General features: G+C 42.7%; 1 protein-coding gene across 3 annotated transcripts in view; it reads right to left on the bottom strand.

Annotated features, from left to right (window-relative positions):
* Positions 1 to 3,482: 3,482 nt before the first annotated feature.
* LOC127571427 (vitamin K-dependent protein C-like) overlaps positions 3,483 to 23,062 on the bottom strand; it is a 38,137-nt gene continuing 18,557 nt past the window's right edge. For all 3 annotated transcript variants that reach the window (XM_052017766.1, XM_052017768.1, XM_052017767.1), the window contains exons 6-10: positions 20,367 to 20,480; positions 17,990 to 18,130; positions 15,900 to 16,027; positions 6,069 to 6,186; positions 3,483 to 4,878 (exon numbers count right to left, since the gene is read on the bottom strand). In XM_052017766.1, the coding sequence (XP_051873726.1) occupies positions 4,328 to 4,878; positions 6,069 to 6,186; positions 15,900 to 16,027; positions 17,990 to 18,130; positions 20,367 to 20,480 (1,052 nt within the window). In that variant the 3' untranslated portion in view covers positions 3,483 to 4,327. The remainder of the gene's footprint in view (positions 4,879 to 6,068; positions 6,187 to 15,899; positions 16,028 to 17,989; positions 18,131 to 20,366; positions 20,481 to 23,062) is intronic.

Raw genomic sequence — 23,062 nt, forward strand, 5'->3', positions numbered from 1 at the left:
GACTATCTTGAGGAGCCCCTGCAGCGTTTCCTGGAACTAGGATGATGATTTCCAATCATCAATAACCACCTTCCTCCATGCGAGGTATGAATCCAAACGCTGGAGTTCTTTCCCTTTGTTGTTCATTGATTTCTCTTTTTGTACCGCACCTTGATGGCACACTGGGCCAAACACCATCTTGATGTCAAAGACAGTCACTCTCATCTCACCTCTGGAATTCATCTCTTTGGTCCACGTTTGGTCAAGGGTGTGATGAGGTCTGGAGCTCAGTGAATCTGGTGAAGTTCACTACGAGGAAGTTATTGGTGAGTACCACATGACAATACCATTGATGACATCTAATTGTTACAAGCCAGGTTGCTACTTGGTGAAGGTCCCTTTAAGGCACCTGGACAGTAGTGTAATAGTGTGTGTGTGGTGTTATCTGATGACTGCAAGACTATATCTGGAGCGTACTGGCTGTTAGATAGAGAGACGGAGCGAGAGAGAGAGCAAGCAAGACGGAGCGAGAGAGAGAGAGAGAGAGACGGAGCGAGAGAGAGACGGAGCGAGAGAGCGAGAGACACTGACTGCCAGTCTCTGTATCTATGGATGAAGAACAATGGCTGTCACTATACAATCCATGTATGGATTTTTGGAGCAATCTCTGGAGTCCACTTCGTCATTAACCTGTACTGGAAAGCAGTTATATCTGTGGGCAGCCACGAATCGAGTGCCCTCAGTGTGGCAGACACTTCAGAACAAAGCAATGGAGATCATCGGTGATTAAGGTGTCGTATGGTTTCCATTGTGGAAATGTGGATTTCGTAAATTCTCTCTACAATCTACTGTGGTTTTCAAAAGCCTCTGCTCACCGTTCTACCTTATGACTTACTGAACTGAACTTTGAGAATTATTCCTGGACTTGGTGTTTGGGAATTTGCCACACACACACTTCAAGTTTATTTTTTGGGGTCAATGTTTGATATCCAACATTTTTATTTCTCTTATTATTACAGGTAGTTATTAATAAATAGATTCTAACACTTATACATGGCTCTTTGTGTTTCTATTGTTGCTGGTATGTAACAGAATTCTGATGAAAGGTCATTGACCTGAAGCATTGACATCATTTCTCTCTTCTGTCTGACCTGCTGAGTATTTCCAGTATGTTTTTATTTCAAGTGGGATGTTGGGTGTAGAAATAAGGATCATTGCTTATGTGATGAGGCATAATATTTCATCCTAGTACAAACCTTGTTTGGAAACCAGTTTTAGTCTTTTCACATGTTGGTTATATTGTGGCTTTGAAAAAGGTGCAGAGGTGAACCCCTAGATCAAATTCCAGTGTAAAGCGTCTTAGCTAACAAGGTAGACAGAAAGAACTAAGAATCTCCACTTTAGTGAAGCATATACCTGAAAGGAAAGTGTGCATTCTTCTGACATTGTTTATGTCCTTCACAAATTGCTCCAAAGTAATTTACAGCAATTAAATAATTTTGAAATGTAGCCATTGTTGTAATGCAGGAAATGTATCAGCCAATTTGCACATATTGAGCTCCTGCAAAGAGCAATATGATAATGAATAGATGATTTGCTTTTGAAATATTGAGTAATGGAATTCTGTGTGCACATCTAGATTGTTAATGCTCCTTCTATTCTTAAAAATTTATGCACCTTAATCAAATTTCCTTTTACCTACCTCCGTCTCAAAAACTGTTTAGTCTTCCCTTTCAAAGCCAACTTTCCCCAGCCCTACCAACATCCTCCCTGAAGTGCACTGACCAGAACTGTAGCAAAGAATAATGATCAGCTATAATGGTTCTAGGGATGAGGGATTTCAGCTACAGGGTTAAACAGTAGAAGAGCTGGGTTTGTTTTCCTTGGAGGAAAGAAGGCTGAAAAGAGATTTGGTACAGGTGTAAAAGCTCATGACTGGCTTAAACAGGATGATCAGAAAGAAGAGTTCCCAATAGCCAATGATTCGGTGACCAGGGATACAGATTTAAAATTTTGGGCAAAAGTTGCAAGGGGGAATGTGAGATAATTTTGATTTGCTTAAAATAGTTGGTGTCTGGAATTCACTGCCTGGAGGGGTGGTGGAAAGAATCGATTGGTGCACTTCAGATGGGAAACAGACAGGCATCTTTAGGATAATAATTTACAGAATAATGGGGAAAAAGCTGAGAAACTGGACTGATGGGACTACTCCATTGGGATCCAGAATGGATTTGATGAGCAGAATGGCCTCCTTTGGTACCACAATGATTCTATGCCTGAGCAGCCTCTCTGAATCAATTCAGTTCTATTCTCCTACAATTTCCCCATACCCTACTTAACGTCAAATATTTACTCACTTTGAAAATCTTTTAAGGATTCTACACCCATTGTTGTTTTTATTTGGGCATTTCATGTCCTAAAGCACTCCATATAAAATAATTCTCATAACTTCCCCCTTTCTTTGGAAAGACCCTGTCCTATGATTAGTGATCTGCTGACCAGTGGAAATCATTTTCCCATTGACATTATTAAAATCCACTATAATTTTAAATGCTTTTACAACTCTTTCTAACCTTAATTCTGAAATAAAGATCCCAAGTTTCTGGTGCCTCTTCTTTTTTTCAAGTATTCCACTGATGAAAATATTTTAGTGAATCTCTTCCACATTCTCTTCAGTGTCTTGACATTCTTCATGTTGTAGGATGCCAAAGCCGGACATGTTATTCTAACTGTAATTCTCTTTTGGTTCAGGTTTCTAGTTATTACTGAAGAAGGCTTTAGCAATTTCTTTCTTTCTTTAAAGATGCATACATAGCAAACATTGCAAACACATCCACATGCAAACATTTCTTCCTGCTCCTGAAGTAACACCATGAGCCAAACAAAGTTTGTTGCCCTTTTCCACAATACCCAAACCAGAAGGATAGCCTGGTTTCAATCGGAAACAGCAATACTCAATCTAATTGTTTTTGCTTTTGGTTGAGCCAAGTCCTATCCTGGGAAATTAAGCAAATAATAAAACAATGAGTTTGACACTGCCATGTCAGCCAATGAGTTTGAGGAAGGTCAATCATATAGCAGTCCATTTACCCAGTAAACAACAGTGCTTAAATAGAGTATCCATTCTTATAGCCAAAACTACAGCAGAACCTCCTGTAAAAGAAAGGATCATTTCTCCAGAAGAATGCTATGAGGATAGCTTAATAGTGCAAATTGTGTGCGTAAAATGACTGTTACTTAGAACAGTTTTGTCTCTGGACAAGATAACTGATGCATGCTGTATTCTACAGAGTTTTAATATAAAGTAGTACTGTAGAAGCAGTTGGTTTTTAGTGACTGAATGAAAGTATCATTTCTGTGAGAGATGTGAATATATTATTTTGCTCATCTTAACAATGTTTTTTGTAACCCCTCTGGCTCTGTCCATTCATAATATGATTTATTCTTTTGAGCAATTAGTTTATAATTTGTACTAAACTGAAAATGCAGCAAGAAAATCAAGGTTGAAACTTGAAAGAAAGGTTTATTATATAGAACTTAAATAGTGTCAGAGCTAATACTCCATGAACTTCAGAAGTTTCTCTAAATGGCAGCCCAGTCCATTTAGTTTGTTTGACCATTATGTGTTCAACTCAGTTTAATCTTTATGTCCAATCCTGTATAATCTTTTACTCTTCCATTTTAGAAACAAATTTTTCCTCCCGGTCTCATACCAATTCCTTTATTGAACTAGGTCCTGGTGGTTTGATGAAGCAGGCAAATACTAGTCTTGTTGTCTTTCTTCCCCCTCTCTTGGGCCCCAATTAGCCTTGACTAAGAGACTCTGCCAAAGGCAGAAATAAAATTAAGAATTCAATAATAGATAATTAGAAACACAAACTTACTGTCTAGCTGAATATTACACTGTACATCGATGAATTGTGTACTATATTGACAAAGCCCTGGGAAGACGTAATACATTTAAAATGATTGGATCAGCGCTTTCAACATATATATTTAGGAGAATGGGGAAAAAAGAACAAGGAACACACAATGCTGGTGAAAAAAGCAAACAGGATAGAGATCCGTAGTGACTACATTTTTCTCTGTTGAGGCTTACTTACTATTCTTTCCAGATTATTAGCATAAGTCATAATGCACAAGCCTTATTTGAATACTAGTCATATTGATTTTTCATTATGGGAGATTATCACCAAATTAATACAACATATATAGCACCTCACACCTAGAGAGCTTGAAATATTTGTCCAACATTATTTAATACATTTGTAGGTGAATTGGAAGGAGATGAAAAAGATCACTTTGTCCTGTAAATCAATCAATCTGAGCAGAGCAGATTTGAAAAGAATTAGATTTTCGTTACTGAATATATCCAGTCTAGGAAATTGGACACTTTTGTGTAAACACCAAATTTATGGTACTGGCCACATCCTTCTCCCCAGCTGACCAGTCCCAACAGAAACCACGTGCCATTCTTTACAATGACCATAGGTCCACCACTATCACCTTTACAAGCATCCTTACGGAAACTCGGGTCTCCTGCGCAGATCATGTTGCCTGTAATTTTGTCTCCTAGTCTTTCCTTGCACAGCTCATGTGAAACCAAGTTAATATCGATGAATAATAGAGTAGAAGGGCGGATTCTGTCATCATTTTCATCCATTGCTCCCCAACCTGTTACCACCACTTTGTTTCCTGGAATGAGTAATCTTTCCTCTGCCATCATTTGGATGGGCAAGCATACTGGTAGGATGTAATCACTGAAGATAGCAGCTTCAGCTAATCGAAGGAGAGCAATGTCACTATCCAGTCTGGAGCGGGTGAAGTTGGGATGGATGACCACTTCACTTATGATAATAGTATCCTCAGTTTTTTCATTGACTGTTCTGTTATGTTCACCTGAAACATAGACAGGCATAATGTCATTTGAACAGTCAGTATCACTTAGAGTCAGGCTGCCTCCTCCACAAGCTGTTAATGGAAATGAACACAACAACTCTGCTGAAGGCTGATTTCCCCCACTGGTCCCCACAATGAAGCAATCCTTTGAGAAGAGGAGTTTGCTTCTACTTCACCTAACTTGGTTGCATTCGTTATCTGAAACCCATCAGTAGGGCCTTGCACTGGGAGTTAAGAGCAATAGACTGATATTTCTAAGGCACAAGGATTCTCTGTCACGATCCTTTGGCCTGATGTTGTGTCTCTTACTTCTTTTGGCTAGCATTAAGGTCCCCACAGACAATGTGACCCGCAGAGAGTCTCACTGCAATGCCATTGAGAGGTTTTATGGACTGTCCCTTCCTTCTTGTATCCACACATGAATTTTGAAGGGAGTAAAGTGGGTGAAGAGAAAACCCAATATCATCTCTTTACCATTTGTATGCTTGACCCACATTCTGTGACATTAGTCCAGGAATATCCAAGAAAAATTTGTTGGGTGGAGACCTGATGCAATGGGTCTGCACTCCCATTTCCTCTCAGGTGTGCCCCGAAATAAGGTATTCCCTGGAGAAGAGTCAGGGAAAGTTAATGGAACACTCACCAGCAAAGATTAGAAAGTATGGCTTACAAGTGCACTTTGCCAGTGAGAGATACATGCCTCTGGAAACTAAAATTTTGAATTCTATTTAGTGAGACAATAACGATTTGAATTTATATTGTGTCTTTAATGAAGAAGAATGTCCCATGGTGTTTCATTTTAGATAACATTATGGTTTCAATAGTGGCCTTAAAGGTGATGAGGGAGTTGAAGACGTAGTTGAGTGAGCAAATTTCAACAGCTAAAAGCATGGTCACAAATAGAAGTTAAGGCAACACAGTGTGGTATTGATGGGTTAGAGCTAGCTATTACAGCAGCAGCATACATGCAAAACTGATTTTTGTCTTTGGATGACCTTGCCAACAGAAAACATGTTGATGAGGAACAGAAGCCAAATAAGGCACATCAGGGCAGCAAAGAGGTATTTGACACAATTCCATGTAGAAACTGGAAATTGTGAGCTTTACTCAGTGAGAAGCACATTACACATTATGTATCAGGCACCTGGAGTAGCTATGAGCTATAGCAAGCATGACTGAGTTTCCCATACCAAGTCTGACTTTAAATCGCCCTCCTTCGTCAACGCAATGAGCAGCAGTCAAGATCCAAAATCGATGAATTAGAACTCCTCCACATTTGAACTGCCCCCTTGTATTCATAAGAAGGACCTGTCAGCAAAAGACAGAGAGGCCTCATAAACATTAAATACCACTCCAAAAACAAGAGGCATTTACAAGCTTCAAAAAATGAAACCTCCACTCACAGACCTATAAAATCACTTCATTCCAAGCCCATAAGAGTAGCTCAAACTGCAGGGTCCATTAAAAACAGGATGCCTCAAGGTTGAGTCTACTTTTAAAACATCTTAAGGATTTACCACTTGCTGTTCTCAATGATATAAAGAATGAGGCTTATATCTAAGATTAATTTTGCTCCGATAACAACTGATTGTAGATCGGAGAGGGGAGATAAGAAGGCTAATTTTGCCCATCTGCATGTATTTCCAGAGAAAGATATGATAGAGAAATAGAGTCCTACAGCAAAGAAACAGTGCCTTCAGCCAATCACGTCCATGTTGACTATCAAGTACCTGGCTATAGTAATCCCATTTACTAACACTTCTATGCCTTAGTGATTCAAGTGCTTGTCCAGATACTTTTTAAATGTGCCATCTTTTCAGGCAGTGCATTCCAGATTGCAACCAGCCTCTGGGTGAAACAATTTTCTTTAAATCCCCTCTAACCCTCTTACTGTTCACCTCAAACCTATGCCCTCTGGTTTTAGGTGTCTCCATTACGAGAAAAGGTTTCTCACTCTCCATCCTACCTATGGCACTCATAATTTTGTATTACTCTGTCAGGTCCCCCCTCAGCCTCCTCTGCTCCAAGAAAAACAAATCCAGCCTAACCAGTCTCTCCTCATTGCTGTAACGTTCCTTCCCAGGCAACATCCTGGTCGATTTCTGCTGCACCCTCTCCGGTGCATTTACAGTAAATCCTTCCTATAGTTCGGCAACTGGAAATGCATGTGGTACTCCAGCTGCGGTCTAACCAAAGTTTAATAAAGTAGTACCATGTCCTCCATGCATTTAAATTCTATGCTTCAGTTAATGACAGCCAGCATCCCATATCCCTTCTTTAATACCTCCCTGTGCTGCTACTTTAAGCAATCTATGGACTGCACATCAAGGTCCCTCTGTTCTCCTACACTCCGTAGAGCCATACAATTCATAGTGCATGTCCTACCCTTATTAGTCCATCCAACATGCATCATCTCACACTTATCAGGATTAAATTCTATCTGCTATTACTCTGTTCAATTTACCAGCTGATCAATATTGTTCTGTAACCTAAGACTCTCTTCTCTATCTATGATATACCAACTTTTTGTGTCATCTGCAGACTAATGAATCATATTTCCTACATTCGTATCCAAATCATTAATGTATAAACAGCAAGTGTCCCAGCATCAATCCATGTAGCACACCACTAGTCACAGGGCTTCCATTCCCAAAAGTAATTCTCCAGCAGCACCCTTTTTCTCCCATTACCAAGCTAGTTTTGGAGGCAATTTGCAACTTGCATCCCATGGGCTCTAATCTTTTAGGCCAGCCTTCCATGAGGAACCTGTTAAAAGCCTTACTGAAGTCCATGTTGACTACATTAACCACATGGCCCTCATCAATATATTTTGTTATTTCTTCACAATCAGATAGGATCACCCACCAATAAAGCTGGGAAAATTGAAATCCCCTACTACTATAACCCTATTTCTCTTGCATCACTCTGTGATTTGTCTGCTCCTCTATTTCCCTTTGACTGTTGGGAAATCTGTAGTATACCCTGGCAAGGTGATTACTCTTTTTTATTTCTAATCTCTACCTACATGGTATCATTTGAAGAAGAGCCTTTTAGGACATTCTCCCTCATTACTGCAATGATGGTCTCCTTAATCAATGTTACAGTGCCCCCTCTTCTGTTACGTCCTCCCTTATCACACCTGAAGCTTCTAAACTCTGGAATCTTGAATTGCTAGTTCTGCCACTCTTTAAACCACGCCTCTGTGGATGCAACAATATCATATTCCCATCTGCTGACCCATGCTCTAAATTAATCTGTTTTACCAGTCAATTTCCTTGCATTAAAATAGATGCAATTTAGCCTTCGAATCCTTCAAAGAGCTGCCAGACCAGCCTTCAATAGGCTTTTATGTCATAACCCAGTTTGGTTCAGTACTCCTTCCTCTCTTGTGAATGTTGAGGGTGCCAAATCTCGCTTCAGAGATTTATCTATTTTACTTATTATGTTATTGCAGTGACTCACCGTCCAGTCAGGCGAATCGGCTCGGCAGTCGGGTCGCGCAGCGTCGGAGCGACGAGGCCCAAGATGGCAGCGGGCCTCATCTTTCCCGAGCGACGGGGAGAACCCGTGCGCGGGAAGGATTTGATGACGTAGTACTTACGTCATTGCCAGTTGCATTGGGCGGGAACAGTCTCCCTTAAAAGGCCCGTGCAAGGCGGGAAAATAAACCAGTTCTTGTTTGACAATCCTTCGACTAGTGTCTTGTTTTATTTCGCGGTAGCAACCGCTACATTGGTGACCCCGACGGTCCAAACGGATTTTGGACCCGCGCAATGGACGACAACGCAGCAGCCAACGTAGTGGCCCTCAAGCTGCCCGCCTTTTGGACACTTCGGCCCAGCATCTAGTTTGACCAGGCCGAAGCGCAATTCCACCTTCGACAGATCACCTCCGACTCCACGAAGTACTACGATGTGGTTAGCTCTCTGGACCAAGAGACAGCCGCCCAGGTCAGAGACTTCATCCAGTCGCCTCCGGAGGAAGATAAGTACCCAGCTTTCAAAGACCTTTTGATTTGGACCTTCGGCCTCTCCTGTCACGAGCGCGCCGCCCGCCTGCTTCATCTGGACGGCCTGGGGGATAGATCTCCATCCACCCTAATGAATGAGATGCTGGCATTGGCCGAGGGACACAAGCCATGCCTGATGTTCGAACAGGCCTTCCTTGAACAGCTCCCCGATGACATCCACCTGTTGTTAGCTGACACCGACTCAGCAACCCCTGTGAGGTAGCCGCCCGGGCAGATGTCCTGTGGAAGGCCAAACGCGAGAGCAATTCGTCCATCGGCCAAATCACCAGGCCGCGAGCCCAACGCCTGCCTCACCCAGTCCCAGCAACCGAGCAGCCACACCCCAGGAACACAGACGACGACACGGGTGACCAGCTGTGTTTCTACCATCAGAGGTGGGGTGCAGAGGCCCGTCGATGCCGCCCACCCTGCAAGTTTCAGGGAAACGCCAGGGCCAGCCGCTGCTGATGGCTACGGCGGCTGGCCGCCACAGAGCCTCCTATTCAGTCAGGACAAGAAATCTGGACGGCGTTTCCTCGTTGATACTGGAGCGGAGGTCAGTATTTTGCCCCCGACCGGCCGCGACACTCGTAACAGGCCACCAGGTTCTGTACTCAATGCTGCCGACGGTACAACGATATGGTCTTTCGGCACCAGTACACTTCAATTGCAATTCGGTGGCAGCCATTTTACCTGGACCTTTACTCTTGCCACCGTTGCCCGACCACTCCTAGGAGCCGATTTCCTTCGGGCCCACAACCTGTTAGTCGACCTGCGAGGGAAGCAGTTAGTCCACTCTAGCACTTTCCAGACCTATCCCCTGGGAGAAATCAGCCTACCAGCCCCGTGCCTGGACTCCATTTCCCTTTCTGGTGACGATTTCACCAAGCTCCTAGCCGAATTCCCATCAATTTTGGCACCTTCATTTACAAATTTTAGGCCCAAACACGGGGTACAACACCACATCATTACTACAAGGCCACCCCTTCATGCCCGAGCACGACGATTACCTCCAGACAAGCTCCGCCTGGCAAAGGAAGAGTTCCGTCACATGGAGGAGCTGGGGATTGTTCGCGGGTCAGACAGCCCCTGGGCCTCCCCCCTGCACATGGTCCCCAAAGCCACCGGAGGGTGGAGGCCCTGCGGCGACTACCGCAGGCTGAATGACGCCACCACCCCGGACCGCTATCCCATCCCTCACATCCAGGACTTCACAGCAAACTTACACGGGGCTCGCATCTTTTCCAAAGTGGACCTCGTTCGGGGATACCACCAAATCCCAGTCCATCCGGATGACGTCCCCAAAACTGCGATTATCACCCCATTCGGCCTGTTCAAATTCCTTCGGATGCCGTTCAGCCTTAAGAACGCTGCGCAGACCTTCCAGCGGCTGATGGATGCGGTAGGCTGAGACCTGGACTTCGTGTTCATTTACTTAGATGACGTACTGATTGCCAGCCGTAACCGCCAAGAACACCTTTCCCACCTCCGCCAGCTGTATTCCCGTCTCCACGATTTCGGCCTCACAATCAACCCGTCCAAGTGCCAATTCGGACTTGACTCTATCGATTTCCTCAGCCACAAAATCACCAGCGACGGGGCAACACCCCTACCTGCCAAGGTAGATGCTATCCGCCATTTTGCTCGCCCCGACATGGTCAAAGGCCTACAGGAATTCCTTGGGATGGTCGACTTTTACCATCGGTTCATCCCTGCAGCAGCCCGTATCATGCGCCCTCTGTTCTTGCTGATGGCTGGTAAGGGCAAGGACATCACCTGGACTGACGAGGCTGCAGCTGCCTTCGTTAAGGCCAAAGATGCCCTGGCAGAATCCACGATGCTTGTACACCCTAGGACAGACGTCCCAACCGCCCTCACGGTGGACGCGTCCAACACCGCGGTGGGTGGGGTACTGGAACAGCTAATCGAAGGCTGCTGGCAACCCTTGGCATTTTTCAGCAAGCACCTTAGACCACCCGAACTGAAATACAGCGCTTTTGATCGGGAACTTCTAGCATTGTATCTGGCGGTCCGGCATTTCCGATACTTTCTTGAAGGCAGGCCTTTCACCGCTTTCACCAATCATAAGCTTTTGTCCTTTGCCTTCTCCAAAGTCTCCGATTCCTGGTCAGCTCGTCAGCAGAGACATTTATCCTACATTTCTGAATTCACAACAGATATCCAACATGTCTCTGGAAAGAATAATGTTGTTGCTGATGCACTTTCCAGACCGACCATCCATAACCTGTCCTTGGGTGTCAACTACACGGCCCTAGCTGACGCACAGCAAGCCGACGACAAGCTGCCCAGCTACAGAACTGCAGGCTCGGGTCTGCAGCTCCGAGATTTCTTGGTTGGTCCAGGTCAGCAGACCCTACTTTGCGACATGGCGACAGGTCAGCCCCGCCCTATAGTCCCTGCAGCCTGGTGGAGATGCGTTTTCGACTCGGTACATGGGTTGGCGCACCCGTCCATCAGATCAACTGTCCGACTGGTCGCCAGCAAGCTTGTCTGGCATGGCCTGCACAAACAGGTCAGTGAGTGGGCCAGGACTTGTCCGCACTGCCAGACATCGAAAATCCAATGACACACCAAAGTCCCGCCACAGCAGTTCGAGCCTACCCGTAGGAGGTTCGACCACATACACGTCGACCTCGTGGGCCCTCTGCCGGTTTCAAGAGGAGCCCGGTACCTCCTCACCATTGTGGACCGGTTCACGAGGAGGCCAGGGGCAACCACCCTGCCTGACATCACAACTGATTCCTGCGCCCGGGTGCTGCTCACAACTTGGGTCTCACGTTTTGGTGTTCCGGCCCACATCACTTCAGACAGAGGCACCCAATTCACTTCCAGTCTCTGGGCTGCATTAGCGAACCTGCTAGGGACGCAGCTGCACACCACCACGGCCTACCATCCTCAATCAAACGGGTTGGTGGAACGTTTTCACCGTCATCTGAAATCAGCCTTGATGGCCCGCCTGAAGGGTCCTAACTGGGTTGACGAGCTGCCTTGGGTCCTGCTCGGCATACGCACTGCCCCCAAAGAAGACCTCCGCGCTTCGTCAGCTGAGCTTGTGTAGGGGGCGCCCCTAGTTGTCCCAGGGGATTTCATACCTATCCTTCGAGACCAAGGCCCTGATTCCCATCTCACGGCACGGTCAAGCCCCATCCTGCCAGCCCAAAGAACTACGAGACTGTAAGTTTGTTTTGTTCGCAGGGGGACACCTCGGGCACTGTTGCAACGACCATATGAGGGACCGTTCCGAGTCATAAGGAATAATGGATCCACTTTTATTTTGGACGTTGGAGGCAGGGAACAGGTTTTCATGACGGACCGCCTCAAACCGGCCCATTTAGATCTGCAACAACCGGTCGAGGTTTCAACGCCGCGACGCAGAGGCCAGCCCCCTAAGTGGTGGCTGGCACAGCCCGCGGACCTTGGGGCCTGTATCGCCGGTTCTGGGGGGGGTTGTGTAGCGACTCACCGTCCGGTCAGGCGAACTGGCTCAGCAGTCAGGTCGCACGGCATCGGAGCGACAAGGCCCAAGATGGCGGCAGGCCTCATCTTTTCCGAGCGACGGGGAGAACCCGCGCGCGGGAAAGACTTGATGACGTAGTACTTATGTCATTGCTGGTTGCATTGGGCGGGAACAGTCTCCCTTAAAAGGCCCGCGCAAGGCGGGAAAATAAACCAGTTCTTGTTTGACAATCCTTCGACTAGCGTCTTGTTTTATTTCGCAGTAGCAACCGCTACATTATAAACATTTTTTAAAAAGCCGTAGCTTGGGCTGGCATTCTCAATTGATTCCTGAGAATTTGCTGGATTGTTTGAAAAAGTAAAATGAGTCTCCTTGGCTCCTGGATGGAGATACAAGATGTTAAGATTCTGTTACAGTATAAAAAGCAGCAGTGGATCCACATTTTGTTCTGATCAAAGTGAATCCTCAAACAGCACCAATAAAAGAAACAATTTGCTGTTATTTATCAGTTGATGAGACATTGTTTTGTGCAAATATCTTGCTGACTTTCCTATATTATGAAAGTGACAGCACTCCAAAAGGTATTGAATGTTTATTAATGAATGTGTACTGATTAACATCAGTGTTAAGAAAACTATGTCAGTGAAGGATCTAGGACACACACTGGTCCTCCAATAATTGCTCTCACAGCAGTACTAGTCAGTTCTAAAGCTGCTCTCACTGCAATAATCATCACAGCTCTGCAGGTTCTCTCACACCAGTAATTGTCACAGGCCTGAGGTTGATCTCACTGCAGTATTCATGACAACCTCAGAGTGGCGGTCTCTGCAAAACTGGTCATAACCCTAGGGATCTAGTCACACCTTTTCTGTTCTCAGATCAAGGGCAAATTTAACAGCAGTAATGGTCACAGCTCTGCGGCTCTCATGGCAATAGTCGTCACAACTTTGTGATTCCAGTCACTTCAGGAGTGGTCATGGATCTGGGGCTGTTGTCACTGTGGTAATGGTCATGTCTCTGCAGCTGCTTTCCTGCGGCAAAATCCACTGCTCTATTGCTATGCTCTCACTGCATTCAAGATTATGGCATGGCTGCAGTTCTCATTGCATTAATGTTCACATTGTTGCAGTTGCACTCACTGCAGGAATGGTCACTGCTCCATGGATGCTCTAACCTTAATAAAGATCGCGGCTCTGAGGCTCTTCTCACTGCAATAATGCTCACAGTTCTGGGACTGCTCTTTCACTGCAGTAATGGTAAAGGCTCTGTAGCTGCTCTTACTCCAGTACTAGTCACAGCTGTAGGGCTACTCACACTATCCTACTAGTCACAACTCTGCGGCTGCCTTTCTGCAGTAATGGTGGCAGCTCTGGTGCTGCTTTCTCACCTTCTTTAAAGAGGCTGGTGTCACTGCTGTAACAGTCACAGCCCTGGAGCTGCTGTTACTATGGCAATGGTCACAGGAATACAGGTTTGGGGCTGCTCTTACTGCAGTATTTGTGCTGGGATCAGCACTGCAGTCCAAAGAGCTGTTGCAACTAATGCACTGAGAGCAATCCATATCTGTGACCATTACTACCATAAGAACAGCCTCATAACTATGATCATTACTGCAATTAGAGCAGCCCATCATTTGTGATCAATACTCCTACCCATTGAAGTAGCAATTCATTTGCATTTCTTCTAATCTAATCTATTGCATTCAGTGTTCACAATGTGGTCTCCTCCACAGTGGAGTAAGCAAACACAAACTAGGTGGCTTTGTGGAGGCCTGCATTCAGTCTGCAGAGGTGATCCTGAGCTTCCTGCCAGTTTATTCTCCATCCCATTGCCAATCTGTGACTTCCTGCACTGTTATAATGAGGCTCAACGAGTAACAGCACCCTGTCCTCTGTATGGGCATGTTGCAACCTTTCAGACTCAATATTAAACTCCATAACTTCAAATTGCTTTTTCTGCCTCCGTCAGATCGAGCCAGTCCATCTGTGATAATGGCTCAGTTTTCGTTCTTTCTCCATTAGTACAGCCTGACCTGCAGGGAATGTCCTAAAAGCTCTGCATGTTGCAACTTTTACATTTCTTTGATTCTGTTCTTACTCTCTATCTGACCTCATTTCATTGTTTTTAATGTTCCTTTGTTCTGACTCTCTCTCTCTAACTATCCTTATTAACCCATTGATCAGATTACCTCATTTACAGCTTTTCTCCATGGTAACCCTGGTCTCACCCTATCATAGACATTCTCTTTGTCCTATCCATCCCTGCCCCACTCTCTCTGCAACTTAAACCAGCTTGCTTTCTCTCTTTCCCAGTTCTGATGAAATGTCTTTGATCTGAAAGTTAACTCAGTTTCTCTCTCCACAAATACTGTCTGACCTGATGTTGCCAGCGTCTTCTGGAGCACTAACGTTGATTTTCTTTCAGCAATGCTTCCGTTGTCACTGCTATTATGGGGTTAGACTGATGGAACTAACAGAATGAATCAGGCAGTGATCAGTTCAACGGTCACTGGTACCTGTGATGGCGTGGTTGATGCAGATGTTCTTGCATTCTCTCATTTGGACGATGGTAAAATCTATCTTGTATCAGGTCTCTCATTGTCAAGGAATGGAAGTTACCTGTCATGATTTCTTTTAATGTCAGGTAGCTGTTGCACACCACCTCCCGCACAGACTTGACAGAGTGAGACCTTGATCTAGTGGCAAGGAGGACCAAGATGACTTGAGTCTAGGCTCTGCTGTATGATTATTAGCGCTTGCATATAAGCGTGCACTTACGACCATCACTGAGGACACAGATTGAAAATAACTGGCAAACAAGTCAGGATGTCGAGGAGTAGGAATTTGTTCACTCACTGAGTTGTTTTGATCTGAAATTCACTTCCTGGAAGGGTGATGGAAACAGATTACATTGCAACTTCCCAAAGATAATTCACTTATTACTTAAAGAGGAAAAGATTTGCAGAGAAAGCACAGGGGAGCAGTACTAACCGGTAGTTCTTTCAGAACACTAGCACAGACTGAGTGCCTTCCTTCCATGCTGTAGGATTCAATGTTGATTCCATGGTTCCCTGATCTCCCTCCTTATCATTTTGTATAATTCCCTTCCTAAATACCTGTAGCACCTTTGGCTCACTACTGCTCTCTAATCCTTCAACATTTAACTTAAAAACATTATGGTTTGATGTTAAAAGAGGCTCAGGAACATAGAGCCTGTGGGCCTCTGTACATAAATTCTTGAAGGCAGCAGGACAATTTGAGGAGGTAGTTAAAAATGCAGACAGATTGCATGGCTTTACCAACACCAGCATAACATTACAAAGCCAAGGAAGTTATTTTAAACACTTGTAAGTCACTAGTTCTGCCTTGGCAAGAGAAATGACGTGCTTTAGTACAAGTATTATAGTTGGACTTTTTATAAAGACCTAAACACTACATTGAAAGAAATATTAGCTGAAACAAAGAGAAGCGGCTCCACAATTCAGTTTTCAGTACACAGAATACTTAGTTAGATCACGACAACGAAGCAGCTCACCTGCCAGGGGCTGCTTCCTTTCTTCATCTCCTTCCCTCCTATGACTCGAGGGTCTTGTGGTAAACCTCCCATGACTCGAGGTTGCGGTTGTTTATTTACTGTTCTGAGATATCCGCAACCATATTCTTCTGCAATGTACATTGTAATTCACATCAATGTTATGCAGAGTGGGCTACAGTATAATTCCAGCATATACAACCACAGTTCTGAGTATTTAGGGCATTGCCCAACACACATCACTTACTGATGAACACCATCATTGGAACTCACTTATTTTTTGTTTCATTATAGCTTTTGACTTACATTCACTCAATTTTCAGTTTATCATGTTCAAATCCATAACCTCACCTCCACCCATCTCTGTAGTGTCTCATTTGTTTACTCTCTGAGAACTCCATCTCCCATCTCCACCTCTCTTTACTTTGCTAACCACAAAGTTTATGACTTCCTATCCAAATACCTCTTCCTGACTCAGTAATTAGGTTACTTTCATTGCACTTTGGGATGTTGTAAGAGGCTGAGAGTGCTATATCAACCTATATTTTCTGTAGTTGTTAAAACCCAGCAACCTTGCATATTGCATTGGACATCTATGCTCCAAAATACCCCAAAATACAAGTTGTCATATCAATCCCAGCACCTAAGTAACTGAATATCTCAAGAAAGATCGATAACTCAGTGACTCCTGATACATCAAGAAATCACAACGACCTAAAGAAACTCAGTTAGCTCAAAAACATTGCTTGTTGCTGCAGTCTAGAGATCCAGATACCCTCACGTGTTTAAAACTGGTTGCCACACCTGCCTCAATGCAGCAATGGCCGCAATTCAAACATAAATGACATTATATATACACTGACATCAAAGATATTGTAGCTTGGATATATCTTTAGTTCAGAGACCACACAATATTTCCAGAAGGCTTCCCAAACCCTGGAAATCTCAAAAATCCCGTAAACAAGATATCCCGGTAACCCATCCACCCACCAGAATACAGATACACCAGTAACAGATAATCTAAGAGTTTCAACAAATCCTCCCTTTAAACTCACTGGAGCCCTATTTTGTGCTCTCTCTTTAAACTCACTGTGGCCCTGTTCCCCATGCTGCTTTTAAACTCACCAGAGCTTTGTTTCCTGTGCTCCTTTTAAATTCATCAAGCCCCTGTTTCCCAACTCCCTTTAAACTCATTGGTCCCTGCTTCTCCTGCTCACTTTAAACTCATCAGGTTTACTGGAAAATGTATTGTACTATCATATAACATCTTTAAAAAAGTAAATTAAAAGTGTGTTGGGGTGATAATAGAAATAACATTCAATAGGCTGGAAAATCTGCCAGTCCTCCACCCCTAAAATCCTGAAGGTGCCTGCCAGATATTGGAGCTTTACTACAGTAGCATGGGATATTTTGTATCCACCCAAGAGAGTAGATGTGAGGTTTGGTTCAACAGCTCATCCAAAAGACGAAACTCCCTCAATATTAAACTGGAGTATCGGCATGGATTATAAGGTTGGGTCTCTGGAGTGGAACTCGAATCCACAATCTTTTTCCGCAAAGGTGGAAATCATAGCTGTGGAACCTATTGGAAGATTGGGACAGCTGTCATGCTATCAGGGCTGTTGAACTGAAGAAGGTCACAGAAGTACTGAGATAAGGAAATAAATAACTCGTACATTCAAGAAATGCAGATACTCGAGGAAAATCTGGATCCTTCAATATTAACACATTAAGACAAGGTAAGCTTGAAAATTGGTAATTTATAGCACCATCTTCATTATCTTTCATATATTTTACATTACAAAGACTTTTTAAAACTTAAAAGAATTTTTAAAAAACATTTTAAAAAATTATTTTAAAGTGTATTCCCATGAGCCCCATTTCTCCATTTATTTCCCTGTAAGCTATTTTCTCCCATACGCCCATCAACTCCTTCTGGTTCTCCTTCCACTCACATACACAAATGGTAATTGACAGTAGTCAATCTGGCAACCATGCATGTTACATTACTGATTTGGTACTATTTAGTGTCACTTCTGAATCAAGCAGCAGAAACAAGAGGAATATTACCTTTAGATGGGCAAATTCCTCACCTTCAGGAATGCAGGAGTACCCGTTTTCACTTAGTTTGTACCCATTCACACACAAGCATTCCCGTCTATTTCTCTCTGGAATTTCTTTGCAGAAATGTGCACAGTGACCATAATTGTCAGAGCAGTTCGTTGCCATCAGCGCTGAAATCATTAAATGTTGTAATTAAACTTTTTCCATGGATGACTCTGGATTGATTAAACCAAGTAACAGTGCTGAACAAACAAACTTAAAAGTAATCTAAGCAAAGGGAACACCTATTATATGACAGGCTTATACAATGCAACACACATGCACTATTTGGGGTGTAATTACAGTACTTCGGTCAGGTCAGTTGAAGGTTGCCATTTTAATAAATTATTATTTTTTTCTTTTAAGTACACAAGTACACATATTTTTATGTAAGGCACAAAAGTTTCCAGGTGATGAACCAGATAAACCTGTCAATATTCTATCAATTGCAGTTCCTTTAGCGTATTGCCACAATGAAGTAACAGGTAACTATTTGTAATTGAAGAACATCAGGGGCTCTGATATATAGAGACTGCCTAAATAAATTCATTTTTTTTAACTAACTATTGGCTTTCTCATTTCCTGTAGCAAATGTGCCAGCTGGAAGCAGGAATGCAGCTTCATACAAGGGTCCCATGTACCACATTTAGCAGCAGTCAATCCAGGAGACACCAATTCCCATTTGCAAACGGGAACCACTGGGTGAGGGAAGAGTAGGGTGAAATAATTGGTGCCTCTCAGACCTTTGATCAGATCACCGAAAATGTTGTTGGATCTACTGGGCAAGATCCTCAGTAGGTTATGCACTGGTGTGGTCATGCTTCACATATATTTACAGTAGTCAATCTAGCAACCATGAATTTTACATTACTGATTTGGTACTATTTAGTGTCACTTCTGAATCAAGCAGCAGAAACAAGAGGAGTATTATCTTTAGACTGGCAAATTCCTCATCATCAGGAAAGCAGGAGTACCCATTTTCACTTTGTTCACTTAGAATTTGAGATGGATTCACAATGACTGGCACACCAAATGGAAGACCTGTTGAGTTCCTCCAGTGGTTTGTTTTTTTTACACCATATTGGAAGCTCTGCTTCATCACGCCTTTGATCTGGAAAGGCAATACTAGGGTTTCTAGGCTCTGACATTTAGCAGTCCTAGACGGAAAATTGGGGGTTTAGGTTCACTGGGATGGTCATGCAGTTGATAGCACTGCAGAATTATGCTTGGGGTTTGGGCTTCAAACATTATTAATAGGTTAGGGCAGATTCTCTCTAGGTCTTGAAAGACTGACAATGCATTAATATGTTCAGGGCAGTTTCACTTTTAATGAGTGACAATGGGGTTAACTTTAAGTCCCAGACAGAAGAGATAAAAATAAAAAAAAATTGAAACCCCACTCCAGAATGCCTATTTTCAGTTTATATAAAAATGGGTTGTGGCACAAGAGCTGAGTGGAACTCCATCATTAACTCATTTAGTTTTGTCAACAAGTCTTTGACCTGAAATGTTAACTTTGTTTTTTTCCCCACAAATGTTGCCTGATCCATTGAGTGTTTCGAGAATTTTCTGTTATTATTTCATATTTCCAGTCTCTACTGTTTTCGATTTTCATCATTAAGTTGTTTTAATGAGGCTGTGAACCACAAATGTAACTGCAATTTTTCTGGCAAAATTGCTCTGCTTTTATTGAGAGAAGTTTCTGTAGTTTATATTTCCTCTGTTCTTTGAAATTGCACTCTTTTCAGAGGAAATTGACTTTTTCTGTTGGACATTAGATTGTTTGCCATGAGTCATATGTCTCTCCCCTCTTATAACTTATTAGTTAACAGAGTGCTGTCATTAAATATTCCGTGAGCTGGATTTCCCAGAACTCAGATAACCAGGCAATTGAAATGACGTCAAAAAGGCAGAATCCATCCACTGGTGCCTTTACACCACTGCTTGTGGGTCAGGAGGAGCAGGAGTGTTTCCTCATTGACCCAATAAGCCAATCTGCCTCCATCCCCTCAATTTGATTCGAACATTCTTGATGTTGCCCACAGTCTGCATCCTCTCCCATCTCCTATCTAGATAAAGTAGTAGAGCAGGTTCTCATTAGATCAATATAAGGTGAATTGGTAGAATTCTGATGGTAATTCCAGATTGTAACTGTACTTTGTTTTATTTTCGTTATCTTTGCACAGGTTTTGTTCCAACTGGAAAGTACTGATAAAATACTGTAACAAGAATAACTGTATTGTTTGATGCTCTCATTAGACATAGAATTGTAACCCTTTAATTTTGTTGAGCACAAACACCATAGATAACAATGCACAGAAATGTTGAACAAGGACTCATTTAAAATAAAGAAAAATTAAACATTACCATATTGACATTGTTGCCCATCTAATCCTTCAGGACAGTGACAATAGTAGCCCCCAATCAGATCCTGGCAAGTTGCATTATTGGCACATGGATGATTCTCACACTGGTCTCCATCTATGGTCAATATATTTAGTGAATCATAGAGACTCTTGACAAATGTGAACTTTCTTTCTCATAGATTTCATGAACCATTCTTAGTAATCCCTTTCTCAAATGTGACATGTGGTTTCAGATATGGATTGATATACACATCCCATGAATATGAAGGGCTGCTCTCTTAAATTCAGAGACAACATTGATGAAGGACAATATTAAATTAAAATAGGATGAGTCTATATTTTTTGTAATATAGATCTGCAAACATTATTGCATAGCTTAATCTATGTTCAGATAGGACTCTTGTGGTAAATGTTAAACTGAAGGCTTTTAAACTGATATTTCAATACTGAGGAACAATACGTCATTAGGGAAACTGCGTTAGCCTTTGACTGTTTCAATGTTTTTCTCTCTAATCTCCAAGGGAAGTCATATTAAAATATTAGGATAAAAAGTAGGTAGTTACCGAATGATCTCAAATTTTATGAGAAGTTTTAATTGCAAAGGGTATTGTTAGGGAGTAATCTATGAACAACTTAAATGTTAACCCTAAATCTCAGGTAACATTTTCAACTCTGAATCAGAAATCTACAGGCTAAGTAGACTCCAGTTAGGTCCAGGTGCTGTTTCTCAGATGAGGTATTAAACCAAGACTCTATCTGCCCTCTCAATTAGGCATTAAAAAAAATCACAATGTCTGGGAAATGCTTTAGGATAGCTGGGTGTTAGGAAAGGCTCAATATTAATTGCTTGAGTGCACAATGAACTTAGCTTTGTAAAGTCTGTGAGTAGATTGAGACACAGATGACAAAAATCATCCCATTGTCTTTTGTAACAATTATGAAATATTGAGTATACCTATAGCTTAAGGAATGAGACTCAAATATTGATCAGGGCACTAGGGATAAATCCCCTGGTCTTCAAAATAGAGCATGGGATCTTTTATGCCACTGGAGATGGCAGATGGTGCCTTCAGTTACCCCCTCAGCCAGAAGTCAACATCTTGGCTAAAGCACCACTTCCTCTGTTCTTCATTGCAGTGTCAGTCTTGATTTAGTGTGAGACTTGAACTTAGGACTTCTGTTTTGAATGCTACCACAGAACTATGGTTAACAACTTCGTAATAATGATTCTCTTCAGGTGCAGGAAGTAGCCCTGAACTTCCTGGTTGTGGAAGCTTGCGATTGAATGAAACTTCTGATGAGAACAGTAATGATGTCTGAATCATCAAAGTCTGCAACAGAATGACCAGTCAGTCCATTTCACTAATGGGAGTTTGGGTTGTAAGGATGGTACCATTTCCACTCATTTCCACAAACTTTTATGAGGGTGTCAGGTTGGTGGGAGCAAGCAATTGAAAGTTTATTATTTCCTGCAGACTGTGCAACTCCAAGAGCACCGATATTGGAGAAACACGAAGCCCTCAGTGGGCCCATAGAAACATGAGAATTTCATCAGGGGTAAATGGAAATTCCAGATGAGTGAGGTGGTTCAGATCCTCAAACATGCTGATGCTTTCTGTTGTGTCAAGTTCCTTCTTTTCTTTATAAAAAAAAGGCTGTAAAACCATCCCTTCAATTCCATGAATTGATTACTTTGTCCAAGTCTTACCATCATGCCCCTTAATCCCAGGGTTATGCTAAAGATAAGGAAACGGATCCTTACTGCAGCAGACTTCAGACTGATTCTCAAGCCTCCAAGAACTCAGAATAGCCCAATTAGAAAGTGAGATATTTTCATTCTTCTTCATTGCAACATAACTTTGATTAAAATAAGTGGTTGTTAAGAGAGAAATTTTTTTTCCCTTCAGCAATAGCCCATGAACTAGAACCATCCAGTGGAACATAACTAATACCACTCTTAGGGTTCTGTAAGTTACTTTGGAACTTCATCTCAAGATATATGTTCTGGTGTTCACCTTCCATTCTTTTCAAAAGAATGTTTCATTCAGTAAGCAAATTATTTCCTTGGAAAACAAATGAAAGGGTCAAGAGCTACTGTGTCAAACATACACTGAGGAAGAGCAGGCAGAAGAGATACACCAGCAAACAAACCATGATTAAGATGTTCCAAAAGCCTTCAGATAATCTAAGGAAGGAAAACTAAAGATAGGGTGGAGTTCCACGTTTTGTTTTAAACACCTTGCAGAAGAGCAATGTGGTGAGTGGATTAAGAACAAGTTGGATAAAGTATTTGAGTCTGAGAAGAAATGGAGAAGAAATTTCTAGCACAAAAGAGGAAAATGGTTAATTGGGGCAGTTTTAGCTATGTAGAAGAAATAGTAAGTGCATTGAGATCAGGGAAAATAGTGGATCTAATGATATGACTGGATGAGGAATTAAGGTGCCATGACTCAAGAAGGATTTGATAATAGAAGCTTGAACTTTTTGACTGGTGTTACTGTAACTGTACTGTACTGACACTAATTTGAAAGTGTAGGCTTGTGTCTGCTTCAGTTTGGGTCAACTGTGACCCGCAGTATATTTCTGGTAGGTCACTCGGCAAAAGCAGTACCATTAAATCTCAATAGTAGATGCTACATCATTATTTGATGAGTTGCAAATGGTATTAGATATTGTGGGATTATCAGTTGATATCCC

The sequence above is a fragment of the Pristis pectinata genome, chromosome 6 (assembly GCF_009764475.1).
Source record: "Pristis pectinata isolate sPriPec2 chromosome 6, sPriPec2.1.pri, whole genome shotgun sequence".
NCBI lineage: Eukaryota > Metazoa > Chordata > Chondrichthyes > Rhinopristiformes > Pristidae > Pristis > Pristis pectinata.